Consider the following 14604-nt stretch of genomic DNA (forward strand, 5'->3'; position numbering starts at 1 on the left):
GTTCCACCACATCTATGGTATCAGTATCCTGGAACCTTTTCACAATTTCCTCTGTGAATTCTTCCCAGCTGGCTGCTGGTGTTGCCTTGATCCAATTCTTAAACCACTTATCCGCTCTTCCTTGTAGATAAATCCCTACCAAATCCAGTTTTTTCTCCTCCGCAACTTCGAAAAGCTGGAAGTATTTAATGCACTTACTGAGCCAGTTTTCCACCTCAGCTCCTTCAAAGGCAGGTAGTTCACATTTAGGGAGCATTTTGTTAAAAAAACAGAGCTTTGGGCATACTCTCTCCATTAGTGTTAGGGGTTCGAAGAAGTCCTCTGTCAGTATTGCCAGAAGAGTTTGGAGAGCCTCCTGAAGAAGAACTAGGATTGTTTCAAATCAATTGGGTGAGAACAGAGATGGAGTTGAGTTGTTCTTTCCTGAACTGATGTTGTTCAAGGATGAAAGCATCGATCTTCTGGTTCTGTGCAATCTGCACGTCCTGAAACACAGCTTGTATGGTGTTCAGTTGAGTTGCTGTAATTTCAGCTTGCTCCTTCATCTGGGTGGTTATCGCTTTCACTTGTTGATCGAGATTCTCCATGGATTTCTTAGCGGCTGCTCTGGTTTGTTTAACAGCGTCACTGACCATCCACTAAGAATAGGCCGGAGGAAAGCTATCTCTGATACCAATGTTACGTACTGAAATCTGACGTAAGAATTTAGAATAGTAGGAAGAGAGAGAAAGAAGAGAAAGGGAGAAGAATTTAGGAAGAAAAGAAATACTTCATTAATTAATTGATTTCCAATATCTACAGCAATTCCTCCTAAATAGGAGAAGAAGGCAGTTACAAGTACAGCTGTAACATCCCACTAACTTGTTATAACATCCACTAACTTGCTAATACTAAATACAACCCACGAAATAATAGAATAGAATATAGGAAACACAATAATGAAATAATAAAAATAGAATTGCAATAGGAAAATTCCACAATCAGTCCTTAGACTTTTCCCCTTTGCTGATATGTGACATCTTCTTTCTCCTCTTCCTCTTCATCATCTTTCTTTTCATCCTCCTCTTTCTTCTCATCTTCTTTCTCCTCTTACCCTCTACATCCTCATCATCCTTCTGATTCTTCTCCTTTTCTTCATCATTCCCACCGTTATCATTTGAATTTTTAAGCTCTTCATATCAACTTCTACCAAGGATAGTAGACTCCCAAAAATATTTAATTAGTCACTCATGCTTTCAAATTTTCCATTGCACCACTCTTAGTGGGAGGTGAACATATTATTCACCTATTCCATTATTTCCTCCGCAATCCTTCTGTTCTCAACCACTCTTGGTCAGATTACATAATCATTCACTTCATCATCCTCTTCTTCATCCTCTCCCTCAACTTCTTCCTCTACATCATTATCTTCTTTATCTTCCTCTTCATCATCTTCCTTTTCTTCTTCCTCTTCATCATCATCGTCTTCTGCTTCCTCTACCAGATGATCCATTAGAAGTTGATACCAAGCACATTTCTTCTCTCCATCTTCGGGTTTAATTGTAGACATTTCTGGAGGATTAGCTCCCTATAAAAAATTTCCAAATGTAATAAGTGAAAAAAAGCTTTCCAAATAATGCAACTCATATAATGTGACCACTTACCTCAAACATTGACTGAATTTTAGACAATGTTGCGAGCTTTAACTGTTTCTATCGGAGCACTCGGGGAATGATAAGGATATCACTATTGATTCTTGTATAAAAGACATTAGTTGCCTTCCATATCTCCAAAATCCAAACCTGTCAAGCAAGCATTATACGATCAGATATGGCAAATTTAAAGTTATGTCGCGTTGTCGCTATATATTATAACGCAACAAACTTCAGTAGTTAACAAACGGTCGCACTGTCGCGTTATATTATAATGCGACAAACTTCATTGGCCAAATAACTGTCGCGTTATAATATAACGCTGAAAAATTCATTGGCCAAATGACTGTCGTGTTGTCGCATTATAATATAACGCGACAGTCTATACTTAGATAACCAGATACATACAGTTGATATTGTACAAGCAACAATTATATATAGATAGGTATATACAAAAAAAAATCATATCTGGAATGCATGACTAAAACCATATGGGATGCGTTTCGTCCTGTTCCCCTTAGCCATCTCCTTGAAAATACAAGTTCTCCTTCATATTGCACCCTTCAAAGTCCTCAAGCTCTCATCAAAAGCCACCACACCCCTGAAAACTTATGGAACAAGTCTGAAAAATCAGTGAGCTCCATGATGTACTTATGGACATTTTTTTTCAACGCATGTTCCATGATATTGCCATATATGAAATACAACATGGCCATCAACACAACATCCCCATCCTCCTGCTTGGCCCAATTCGTACTAGTGAATTTCGCTTCAATGTCTTACATGTTTTAATTGAGCTTTGGTACCAAAATACCTCTGTCTAAATCCTCCATTGTTCTTCATCTTTTTCATTTCTTTCATAATTGTTTTTGTGCTTCCAAAGGGTAACCCCGTAATCAAGCCAAACTCCTTTTCAGTATATCTCAACTCCACACCCCTAACATTGAAACACATCTGCTTATCACGTTCTTCAACCAGACTTATCTGTCTAGTTAACAACGTGTGTATAAACAAACCAGAGAAAAGGGGCAATGATTTATCCAAATAAGGTCTGAAACATGATTCTCTAAACATTTGACTTTGTTTGGGGGTCAATGTTTTATTGATAACGTTACGCGAGGTCAAATTAAACATGTTAGATACTTGGACTATCGAATTTACGGTTTACGGGTACATGAAGTTTATCTCTATCTTTCTCTTTTTGTTATTTTCTGCTGCCTTCTGATCATGCTGCAGATATATGTCACGTTAACAATTTAGGAATAAAATATATCGCGTTGTCGCGTTTTCTTATAACGCGACAGATAACATAAAGCAAACTATGTCGCGTTGTCGCATTGTTGCATAACGCGACATATTTTAGCTTATGTCATCTGTCGCGTCGTTTTCAACAGACGCCATTGTTGTTGCAGCAACAGTAGACAACGCTTGTAAATCCATCCATTTCCACATATAACCATCTCAAAACGGACTTTCATAACACATTATCTAAATTTGCATTAATTACATATAACTATACAACAATGTACTATATGAAACGAAACGATGAAAATCATTTACCTTTCGTTTGCTACGGGCTTCGTTTTTCTTACTGCCCATGATAATGACACTATAAATTATTTGTTTCTGGTGGAGAAAGGTTGCCAGAGGTTTTGTTCGTGGTGAAATCACGTGCAAATCATTCTCTCTTCACCATTTCATTTCCCGCTTCTACTATCGATCATTTGAAGAGATGAGGAATGGGAAAGTTGGGGATATTTTTGTCCAAATGGAGTTAAAGTATCTAGATATGTAAGAAGTTAGAAAACTAGGCTTAATATATAAATGGACTTTCAAATTGGCCCAGATTAGTAATTAACCCAATGTAAGTTCATATTTGTTTATATATAAAAATAGGCATTATTTCAAGTGATTCTTTTAAGTGGTTTGCTGCGGCAGCTCCAAAAAGAATTCACCGCACCGGTTTCATTTAACTTGTCATATTAGAAAAAGCATTACTTATTAGAATTACCCAGCAAAGACTCCAAGGGATGATAATAAAAATAAAAATAAGTAAATTTCACATTAGAAGAAAAAGTGTCAAAAATTGAGAAAAAGTTACTGGATAGCTGTTTCCAAAATATATATACATGCGTTTTTAAAACCGTGAAAATCTAATAGGTTGAATTTAGACCAATACAGATATCTAGAGTGGATTGGACTAGACTGTCAAATTAGTATGAAAGTAGACTCTCCATATATAATGTGTTGGTTCGGAAACGAACCAAAAAGAAACGGGTGGATCTGTAATGACCCAAACCGGACAAAAACTGATGGGTCTATAATGACCCGTCAAAGCCTGAGCCAGTAACCACCTTAAGGGAATATACATATGCATAACAACATAAGGGGAGAAGTAAATATTTTACCTTGCAAATGAGACAACATCCTTCAAAAGATTTCTAATCATTTATAATAAGCCATCTACACATTTCACAGAGTTCGAGCACCAAAAGTAATAAATGGATTTTTTCAGCATGTTTTATTAAATGGAAGATTTTTATTGAAAACTAAAAGAAGCCACTGTAGGAAACTTGCAAGATACTCTAGAAGAGCCAGGATGATTGATCTTCACCTGCATATCCTTCCACCCATGTCTGATGCACGTGCAGATAATTTGCTTTCGCTTTCTACAACCCAAACATTAATTATATCAGATAAATACTTGTACATAAACTAAATCATTATTCTCAAATTTTACCTTTATATTTACTATAGTTGTATTCAAAGAACCCTGCTGCTTATCACCTGCAAGAGTTGGAGATTGTTGAATACACAGAATAAGTTATTATAAGATTTACACCAAATTACAAAAATATACTTTTGTCATTTAGCGCATTTGTAAATAAAAGGTTTGCAATGCAAACGCAGGTATCCATTCACAAACACACACAAAAAAAAAGTATATATATATATAACTATCCAAATTTGCCTACGTAGCAAACACTCAACAGAATTTTGGCAGTTTTTCCTCATTTGTACCCTTCTTATTATATAATAACATTTTAAAGAAAATAAAAGGACTACTTTTTATTATTTACTGATTGTTTTAGTGAAAAAATGTTGATCTTTGTAAATGGAGGAAATATCAGACCCATGTTTGCAAACTAACATGTGAAACCACTAAGTTTTATTTTTGTATTTTCCCTGAGATTTAGAAGAGGCAGCTTAATTATCTGTCAGAGATATATGCAAGATGGAGACAAGGAAAATCCTAGATTTAACACATCAAAGGAATACACCTGAACTCTAATTCAGCTGCAATTACAGAGTTCCCTATTGTCTGGAGACATTTAAATTTTAAACCAAAAAATTCCCCAGTCATATGCTCGGAAACCTTAATCATACACATAGAAACAAAGGAATTAGTGCGCTACAGCTACCACAAAAGATGAATCTGATTACATTTACCAAGTGAACTAAAATGTAGATGATAAATATTCTATTCAAGGAAATGTACTGAATTATATTCTTTTTTCTTTGTATAAATGACTACGATTTCATTGCTTTTGCCAAGTCTGGAAATGAATACTTAAGTGAAACTAGCCTGTTGCTTGAACTACTCGGCAATACTGCTATTCAAAGATATGCAGCATTGTCTTGCATACAGATATATTACCAAGTCTTAATTCAGTCTAAGTTGAGATTCCTCTTAACTTTATTTTTGGGATAAGGTCCAAATTTGCCCCTAAACTTTTGGACAAGTGCAGACACCCCCTAATGTAAGAAGTGGTAAAATTTTGTCTTTGGCGTTTTCAACTTGGAGCAATTTTGGGCCTATAAAACATGACTCTTACTCGGCTCCAGAGGCAGAGGCAGGGGGTGCTGAACCACCCTTTTGGCATATTGAATACTTGCTAACCCAAGGGATGTGGTCGAGCAGTAAGGGCTCTTCCATCCTTAATCAAAAGTAAGGGTTCGAACCTCACTTTGGGCATGGAGCAATCTTAAATCCTTGGCCCAGCTATTCCACCCATTTGAGGTGTCTACCAACCAACGATTAGTCTGGATGTGGACATGGCTTAAAGGTGCCGCCGCAGTGGTGTGGACCCTCCAAGATTACCTCGTGGTTTGACCAAAAAAAAAATATTCAATACTTGCTAAATTGCACTATAGGGATGCATAAGACCAAAGACTAAATGCTCCTCGACTCCTAGTCCCATTCTAGATAAGTGATGCATGTGTGAACAAGAAAGTCTGTACAAGTAGCATAACATGAGAATTGAGACCTTGTAAAGTTGAATAATATACTCAAGTAAACTAGAAAGGAAGACCGTATGGGCTCCAAACGCATGCATGATTCTTTTTTGGTTCTCAAATAAATCTAAGCTACAGAAAATATATCATGAAAATGCAACAGGGAGAATAGTTCATCATCATCATTGCACATTGTGATTTCCTCACCAGACAACTCCCACTTGTAGAATTTTACGAGCCATGTATCTGAGTCAATCTTTGTAGATAATACACGATCAACCCACACACGAAATGGTTTTCCCTGTTTGTCACCATAGTGACTCCTGAACTCATTTACAGCATCATGAAGAGACAGCTCAAAACCAGAAGGATGGACAAGGATACCAGCTTGATCCTGTGACAAATGGGGAATTAACATAGTTAGCAGAAACAAGAAGATTCAAGAACCTCGAGGGCAAAAGGAGGCCTAAACATAGACAGCTCGCATATAGAGACCAACCAAGTAAGAAAAAGGCGAAATAGCAACGACAAAATACACTATGTGATCCCTGAACTTTTCTCCTACTAAAATCTTTCAATTTATTGGATTGCATTTGCCATTGAATTTAAATTCTTATGCATTGAGGACTCTTTTAGCAAAATTTAGATTTTAATATTAAATACAATCAACTGAATCTGATAAACTATCAAAAAACTGAGAATGAAACTGAAAATAAAAAAAAGGTAGAGAAAAGTTTCAAATCAAAACCCGAAAATTTTGTTGAAAAACTAAACCTTATACGTTCATTACTCAAATCAAGCAATTCCAAAATTTAACTAAATTTTATTAAGAAGACTCAATGTACATAGAAAAAAAAAATAAAGAAAGAAAGAACCACCAAATGCAAATGAGTCCAATAAACTGGAAGGGGCTTCCAAAAAAAATAATTCAGAGGACTAATTATGCTTGTTGTCTATTATATAAATATAAGCATTTCTTCAAAGTTATGCAAAAGAAAAAACTGTAACAAATGCTTCAAGACAAGAGCTGAAATTCACAAGGAATATCTCAAATTTATAACAAACTGATGATCCACTAGCTGCAGTGTATTTTATACTCCCTCCATTTATACAAGTCATTCTACCAAATTAGTTTTTTCCTCAAATATAAGTTATTCTAGTTTTTCAAAGAATTTTTAGTTTAGTTTTTCGGTACAAGCATTAATTTTTTTGTCTTGGTCTAGTGTTTTTGAACATTCCAAGACTTATTCCCCAACCATTAAATTCATTAATTTGACTATATATTAATTGCATTTCTTAATTTGTGTGAAATACCCTGGAATGATTTATATAAGGGAATGGAGGGAGTAACAACAATTTCTTAGCAAGATTGTTATCTTTCTACAAAAAAAAAACCAGGTAATAAGACCCAGCACATGCGTTCATCACATCTTCTATGCCTAAATTGTTTTATTTAATGAAAGGGATTATGACCAAGTGAATACACGACTGTCTTGGGGACAGATAATGCCGGAGGATAACGGATATGGTAGACTATTTTTTAGCTTCATATGAAAAGTCGCTACAGATCCACCTTGTCATAAAAAGCAGTGTGCAGCTCAAACATATTAGCAATGAAACTATCTACATCATTGCATTTATTTAGTTTAAATACAAGGTTTATCATCTGTTCCTTTAACTCTCCACACTTTTTAACAAACACACTAAGGCCCTAGCTACAGAATCTAGTTGGTTGACAGCAATTGGCATCTCTAATTCACTCTTACCTACCAAATGAATAGTTCAACCTATAGTCATACAGAGGACACTGAGAATCTAGCTTGTAATGCCATCATACAGGTTTTTTAATTCCCTCTTTCTCTGTTTTTCATGGTCTTAAAATAAGGAAGAAGAGTATCAACTGGGACATTGCTGCTAAGATCATGAAATGAAAGAAACGAGAAGGATAGTGAACATACAAAATCAGCTTTCATGCTAGCCAAGAACACCTCTGAATTCTCAATTTCTGCACGCCTCCACCTTTCATAGAACAAGAAAAATTTTACTGCAGCATTACTAGGATCAATATGTCCCATTTCATCATCAGAAAAGTCAATTGTATCTCTTGGAGAAGTACTTGGACCAAGATTAAAATGACCAATTGCTTGTATGATCCCAGCTGCACACCTCTCAGCCGCATGAACAATTTTGGGATTATTTTTAGCATTTTCACTGTACCACTGCAACAATTCTTCTTGTGCATTGTTGACCTGCATATCACACACCCAGAATTTTTTCAAAAAAAAAAACGTGCTAAACAGGAAATCACTTGTACACCTCAATTCTCCAGTGCAAAGATGTGGTTGAACAATAACCAGCAATAAAAGAGCAATAAGATGAAATTCCTACCATAACTCCATATACATCTGGAATGCTGAATAGTTCAGCATCATTTCCAGAATCACCACAAACAAGAGTATTGTTGGGTAGTTTGCCTGCAGTCTTAAGCTTCTTGTGAAGATATGCAAGAGCCTGTCCTTTTCCAGCACCTTGCGGTAGTATATCCAAATCCATTCCTCCACTATAAATTATTTTAACATCCAACTGGAAAATAACATGGAAATAAAGATTTGATTAAAGTTAAGAGACAAAAATGTTAAAAGCTGGTTCTAAAAGAAAACCAGATGATGAAAACCACAAGGGATACATAAGAAGAAATAAAGGGGAAAAGATCCCTCTATTTCTATGGCTCATTTCAACAGATAACACAGCTCTACTAAAAAAAAGATGTAACAACTTCAAACATTACATCATTCCTGGTCAAAGAATTGAATCATACCCCATGCTTTTCCAGTATCTCTGACAGTGCCTTCGTTACAGCCTGAGCCTTATCTTTATCAACATAAAAGCTAACCTTGTGCAGTCGCTGCTCTGTTTCTGACTGCATAGACCCATTAAAATTCAATTTTTCAGCATTTAATGTACAAAATGACTTCATAACTAGCAAAAACCATTAAAATTCTGCAGAGAAGAGCCAAAATAAAATCCCACTATAGAGCAAACCTTCAATAAGATAAGTAAGGCCATTACTTTCTATGCTATACCTGAAGTTTAAGCTCCGAAAATTTGCTTGCTTCTTCTGTAACTATTTTCCTATCCCATTTCTGATTCAGAACTTCAACCCAGCCATCATCTGGCACCATCTTGTTACCATATGTAATTTCAGTTCCCACAGACATTATGGTTATATCTGGTGTTAACATGGGCTTCTCTTTCCTCAACTGCTTATAAAGTGTAGGTGACCTTCCAGTGGAGAAAACTAGCAGAGAATCATGTCTGTAATGAGCTTCCCATAATGCATTGAACCTCAAAATAGATATGTTCTCAGCATCATGATGATCAACCTGCAAAAAGAGAACATCATCCACTTTCCCTATCATCGTAAAAGGAAACTAGCAGAAACAAAACCTACCATTGTGTGATCAAGATCAGACACTATCATCAAGCGAGCAGGGGCAGTTAACCGATCCATCACTATATCCGAATCTTAAAGTATCTGCAATAAGTGAATTTCAATAACATTTTAAAAAAATGTCTACAAGAGTCTTTAAATAAAGCTCCTATTAGCATAGTATTATAACTACTTTTAATTTGGTATTGGCCGAAGTCACTATTTTCTAAAATGGACCAGTAACTCTCAGATGTCAAAGCAGTCCTATACTTCAAATTTAGAAATAAGCGGAAACTGGGAGCATGTCCCCCAAATCCATATGTGGTGTTATTAAGAATTAGATTTCATCAAATACAAGTTAGACAACAACCTTGCAAACAGAAGCAGAGTTTCAAAAGTGAAGCCCCAAATTTATTTATTTTAGGAAAAGGAAAAAAGACAGTAGTCGTGAATTTTTAAACAAACAGATTCAAAATAATCCAAAGAACATAAAATCAGAAACCAAAGCAAGAAAATCCAACAGTCGAATTCCTAACACACCAAAACTCGATGAATTTCGCAAATCGCATTAAATTACAACAAGATAGCAGAATAGCCGGAGTAATGTCAAACGTACTGCTTCATCGATTCCTTTTCCAACAAACAAACGAAGCACAATTAATTTAAAGAAAAATGCAACGGAAATTAGGGAATTGACAGAAAGATAGATGCAAGTTTCATTGGAATTAATATTACCTGATCGGGAAGTAGAGAGTGTAACGGTTCTCAATGAGTTTATATGAGAGAATAAGATTATTTACGAAGAAGATAGAGAGAATTGGATCCAAATTCGTTGGCGCTTTTTTTTCAAGGAAAAAATAAATAAGCAGGAAGATAAAGTGCTCAAAGCTCAGTGGTTGAGAGAGGAGAAAAATGGAATTATCAATTTGGTCCATATAATTAGACTAGGAGGATCAAATATTTGGTCATCACCAATTAGAGCATCTCCAAGACACTCATTGCGAGCTCTCTATAAATAATATAAATAATTGACTCTTAGTGATTTAAGAGTGGTTAAGATATATCCTCTCCAACAATGCTCCTTATATGCACTCCTTATTTATTATTTTATTATTAAAATTATTCTTTATTGTTACATTACCAATAGTGTGAGGAGAGAGACACATCAATAATAAATTATTAATAAAAAATAAAGTTAGGAGGCACTAAGAGGTGGAGAGAGACTCTCTATTAATAGAGAGGATGGAGAGGCTCTTAGTGATTTGAGGAGTCACTAAGAGGCTGTTGGAGATGAATTTTCATTCTCCCTCGTTAAATTTTAACTTAAGAGCCAATTTAAGAGGCTGTTGGAAATGCTCTTAGATCTAAGGTTACTAAAATTCTAGGGTGTTGATTCAGACCAAATCCATCAATTTTGAATACAAAACCTTAATTCAAACGGTAAAAGATATATTTTTTTAATTTCAAATACAGACGAAATTAATAACGTCTTTTTAACATAATTAGATGTTAACAACTTATTAATTTGGTAGGCAATGGCTTAATAGGAGAAAAAATAAATGATCAATCATCTAAATCATCTTAAAAAAATATATCTTTTACCGTTTGAGTTACCAAAGTAAATGATCATGGGTCTAATGATTTTTTTTTGCCAAACTAAAATTAGTACAAAATGACTCGTGTCGGTATTAGAAAGTGATACGTTCCAAATAACTACCAATCATCTCATTTAGAGCATTCATAATCACCCTCCAACCATTCCATATGACTCATTTTTAATAACTTTCTCTTCAAAACGCCATCTATCAAAAATCTTCTCTAAGAGCATCTTCAACATCCTCTTAGTTTGACTCTTAAGTTAAAATTTGAATAGGGAGAATTAAAAATCAGTTCCAGTAGTCTCTTAATAGCTCCTCAAATCACTAAAAGTCTCTCCATGCTCTCTATTAATAGAGAGCATGTCCTCACTCGTAGTGCCTTTTATTTTATTTTTTATTAATAATTTATTGTTGAGGAGTCTCTCTCTTCTCACTATTGGTAAATATAATAATAATTAATAATTTTAATGATAAAATAATAAATAATGAGTGAATATGAGGAGTATTATTGTAGATGATATGTATTAGTCACTTTTAAATTAGTAAGAGTCAATTATTTATATTATTTTTTGAGAATGGACTAAGAGTCTTATGGAAATGCTCCAATGATTAGTCACAATTAACATTATTCAATGGGTCTCACACGTCATATAACAATAATATTAAATTTTTTTATAATAATAATAAAATTGATAATGAATTAATAATACTAATTGAATAAAAAAATATCTATTAATATTTATTTTTAATCGAATAAGATTTTATGATTTGAATAATAAAAAGCGTTATATGATTTTTTTGTCCCAATTTTAATTGATATTAGCAATTTAACAAAAGTGTAAAATATACTAAAAACGAAAAATACATTAAAGAAACAAACATTTGAAATGAACAAGTTTATTTGTCGTTATTAAATGTATATGATTAAATGTATTAAATTAAACGGGAAAGTACAAAAATAAACTTTGTGATTTATACCATTTTCAAACATAAGGTATGTGGTTTAAAAGTTGGCAAAAATGTATATTGAGGTTCATTCTGTTAGTAAACATAGTCCAAATTCACTAACGGTATTAAAAAAAAAAAGTCAAAAGTTAAAGGGAAAAGAGTTAATTTTGTCCTTATATTTATTTATTTTATAAATTAACTCTCTTATTATCTAATTATCACAAACAAACCCAAAATAAAAAATAAAAATCAAATTCATCATCTTCCCCATCTTTTTTTAATTTCTTATTTTTCTTCTTCTTTCTCTCACCTCTTTCTTAATATCTCTCTAAAATCAATTGAATTAACAAAAGATTCTAACTCTAAAAATATTTATAAATTCTAAAAACACCATAATTCTAAAAAGGGAAAAGTACAAAAATAAACCTTGTGGTTACGCCTATTTTCGAACAACATCTATGTGGTTTAAAAGTTTGTAAAATGGTACCTTGAGGTTCATTCCGTTAGCAAACACATACCAAATTGACTAACTATGTTAAAAGTCAAAGGGAAAAGAGTTAATTTGATCCTTATATTTATTTATTTTATAAATTAACTCCCCTTATTATCTAATTATCACACAAAAAAACCCAAAATAAAAAATAAAAATCAATACACCATCTTCTCCATCTTTTTTTAATTTTTAATTTTTTTCTTCTTTCTCTCTCCTCTCTCTCTTTGATCAGCCCTCCATTATCTCATCGATCCGATTGAAAGCTCTCCCCGATACTCATCCCTGGCTAAAAGAATTTACCCTATCTTTGCCGGAAAGCAGTGATAGGGTACATCTCCCCCCCCCCCCCCCCCCAACAACCAAAATAGGGATGTTCGTCCTATTTCTCGAGTGGGAAATGGAATTTCCTCTAGCTCCTGGAATACTATCTGTGATAAATGAGTTTAACCTTTGTGTGCCAAATTTCTCCCAATGCTTGGCTAGAACTCCTCCCATTTCATAAAATCTGCAAAGGCCTATGTATTAGACTCTCTGGTCCTCTCTTTCGGTGTTTCTAGCGACCCACCAAGAAACCCAAAGAAGACTTTGTGTACTAGGCCTACCCGAAGAAACGATCAAACTTCCTAACGAAAAAAGTGCAAAGCCTGAAAAACTTCAAACCTTACTGGTTCTGGATCGAACCGAATGGTGCAGACCTAAACCACACTTATGTTCCCGGAGGCTTCCCATTTGCTTGAAAATGGAATGAAGATCCTCACGAAGACCAAACTTGGAAAACTGCCCAAATTCTAACTCCGGTAGAAGAAGTCTGGGCTCATCTGTTACTCTCTTACAACATTCAGTGGAAATGCTCCAGATTTATGATTATCCTCTGAGGAAACGGACAAACATGCTTCTTTAATGAAAATCACGGGATCATTTACCCAAAAACTGATCTTTTTGCAGGTATTGGTCTTGATTTTTGCATTCATTCTTTTTTCTTTTTGATGCAAGACTTTTCTGATCATGACTTCTGGTACTAAAAAATTGTTAGCCCAACTGGAGAAGCTAGAGCAGAAAAGAGATAAACAGAAGTCACAAACTAAGACGTTAACTGCTCCTACTATTGAAAAGGCACCCATCATCCCAACAATCACGGAGACAAGTCAAACTCCAGCATCACTACCGATCGCCGAATGCTCAGCTCCTCTTGAACCGAATGAAACTCCCAACGAGCAGGTCAATCACATAGTCATTGCCCTTCCCTCTTCTTCCTCAGAGCAAACTCCCGAAGCCAATTTGAACGTCAAAGACATCCTCTTCGTCACCACAACACCCTCTATTGATATTAACCTGAGGAAGGATGATGGTCCTCATTCCCCAAATGGATTCGGCCTAGACATTGATGATTTCTTTGCAAATGACCTTCAACCTTCTCTTGAGGCCCCTTTAAAAATGCGAACCAAAAAGGAAAAGAATGGTGAAGGCACCTCCACGACTACCACCAATGCTCTTCGAAGGAGGCTAAGAAAACTTATCATTAATTTTGAAGAAGATGGCAGCACTGACTCAGACATTTCTGACACCGGGAAAGAGATGATGCTGGAAGAAATAAAAAAAACTGGCCCAGAACCCCTGTCTTTGGCGAATTCACATTCCTCTAGCCGAATACCTTTCTAAAAAATGGGACCGAGAGATTGAAGTCATCGACCTGGACGAACCTGTCCCCAAGAGAAGAAAATAATATAGAGAGATGAGAGCTCAGATGAAAGCCGAGGGAAAACTTCCATTCCTTTAGGGGTTAACTTGGAACTGTCCAATAGCTGACTAGGAAATCACCCCTGATGAATTGGCTAAGTTCTCCCAGTATGACCGTTTCAAGGTAACCATGCTCTCTTTCAAACTTTTAAAACATAAGTTTTTATGCCAAATTTTAATTTAATAAGATTTTCTACTTCTCAATTTTCAACTATGGTCTGCTCTTTTTGGGGATCATCTAACCCTTCGGCTCCTCGACATTACCGAAGACATTGCATGTCTTTCGGTTATGCCGAATGATGTCGAATTTTTTGAGCATCTAAATGCTTTTGAGACTTCTCGTGAAGCCTTGGAAAGGAAAGTTGCCGTAAGTTTCACTTTTCTCTTGGTTCTTTTACTTTTTTTTACTTGTTCGGTCATTCACTCCCCTTTTGCTTTTCAGGATCTATCTTCTACAACTTTGCTCATTGAACAGTTTCGCAATCTGGCTGCGAAATATCACGAGCTAAAGTCAAAGATGAATGATCAGCA

General features: G+C 35.1%; 2 protein-coding genes across 2 annotated transcripts; both read right to left on the reverse strand.

Annotated features, from left to right (window-relative positions):
* Positions 1-869: 869 nt before the first annotated feature.
* LOC136208831 (uncharacterized) lies at positions 870-2041 on the reverse strand. The gene is made up of 2 exons (XM_066000086.1): positions 1644-2041; positions 870-1567 (listed from the first exon to the last, which is right to left on the reverse strand). Exons 1-2 carry the CDS (start codon positions 1650-1652, stop codon positions 1334-1336), a joined length of 243 nt encoding a protein of 80 aa, XP_065856158.1. The 5' UTR covers positions 1653-2041; the 3' UTR covers positions 870-1333.
* A 1980-nt stretch (positions 2042-4021) lies between these two features.
* LOC136208830 (sucrose-phosphatase 2-like) lies at positions 4022-10199 on the reverse strand. Its single transcript, XM_066000085.1, has 9 exons — positions 10033-10199; positions 9319-9402; positions 8951-9250; positions 8686-8787; positions 8256-8450; positions 7826-8116; positions 6075-6261; positions 4372-4418; positions 4022-4300 (listed from the first exon to the last, which is right to left on the reverse strand). Exons 2-9 carry the CDS (start codon positions 9376-9378, stop codon positions 4217-4219), a joined length of 1266 nt encoding a protein of 421 aa, XP_065856157.1. The 5' UTR covers positions 9379-9402; positions 10033-10199; the 3' UTR covers positions 4022-4216.
* Positions 10200-14604: the final 4405 nt, after the last annotated feature.

This window comes from Euphorbia lathyris, chromosome 10, assembly GCF_963576675.1.
Source record: "Euphorbia lathyris chromosome 10, ddEupLath1.1, whole genome shotgun sequence".
NCBI lineage: Eukaryota > Viridiplantae > Streptophyta > Magnoliopsida > Malpighiales > Euphorbiaceae > Euphorbia > Euphorbia lathyris.

Bases quoted from the DNA above. Each gene is read 5' to 3' on its own strand.
- LOC136208830 (XM_066000085.1), bottom strand. From the start codon at position 9,378: ATGGATCGGTTAACTGCCCCTGCTCGCTTGATGATAGTGTCTGATCTT. The intron at 6,262-7,825 runs GTATGTTCACTA...CATTTGTCACAG, and splicing joins CTAGCATGAAAGCTGATTTT to GATCAAGCTGGTATCCTTGT. The intron at 4,301-4,371 runs GTAAAATTTGAG...TTTGGGTTGTAG, and splicing joins CAACTATAGTAAATATAAAG to AAAGCGAAAGCAAATTATCT.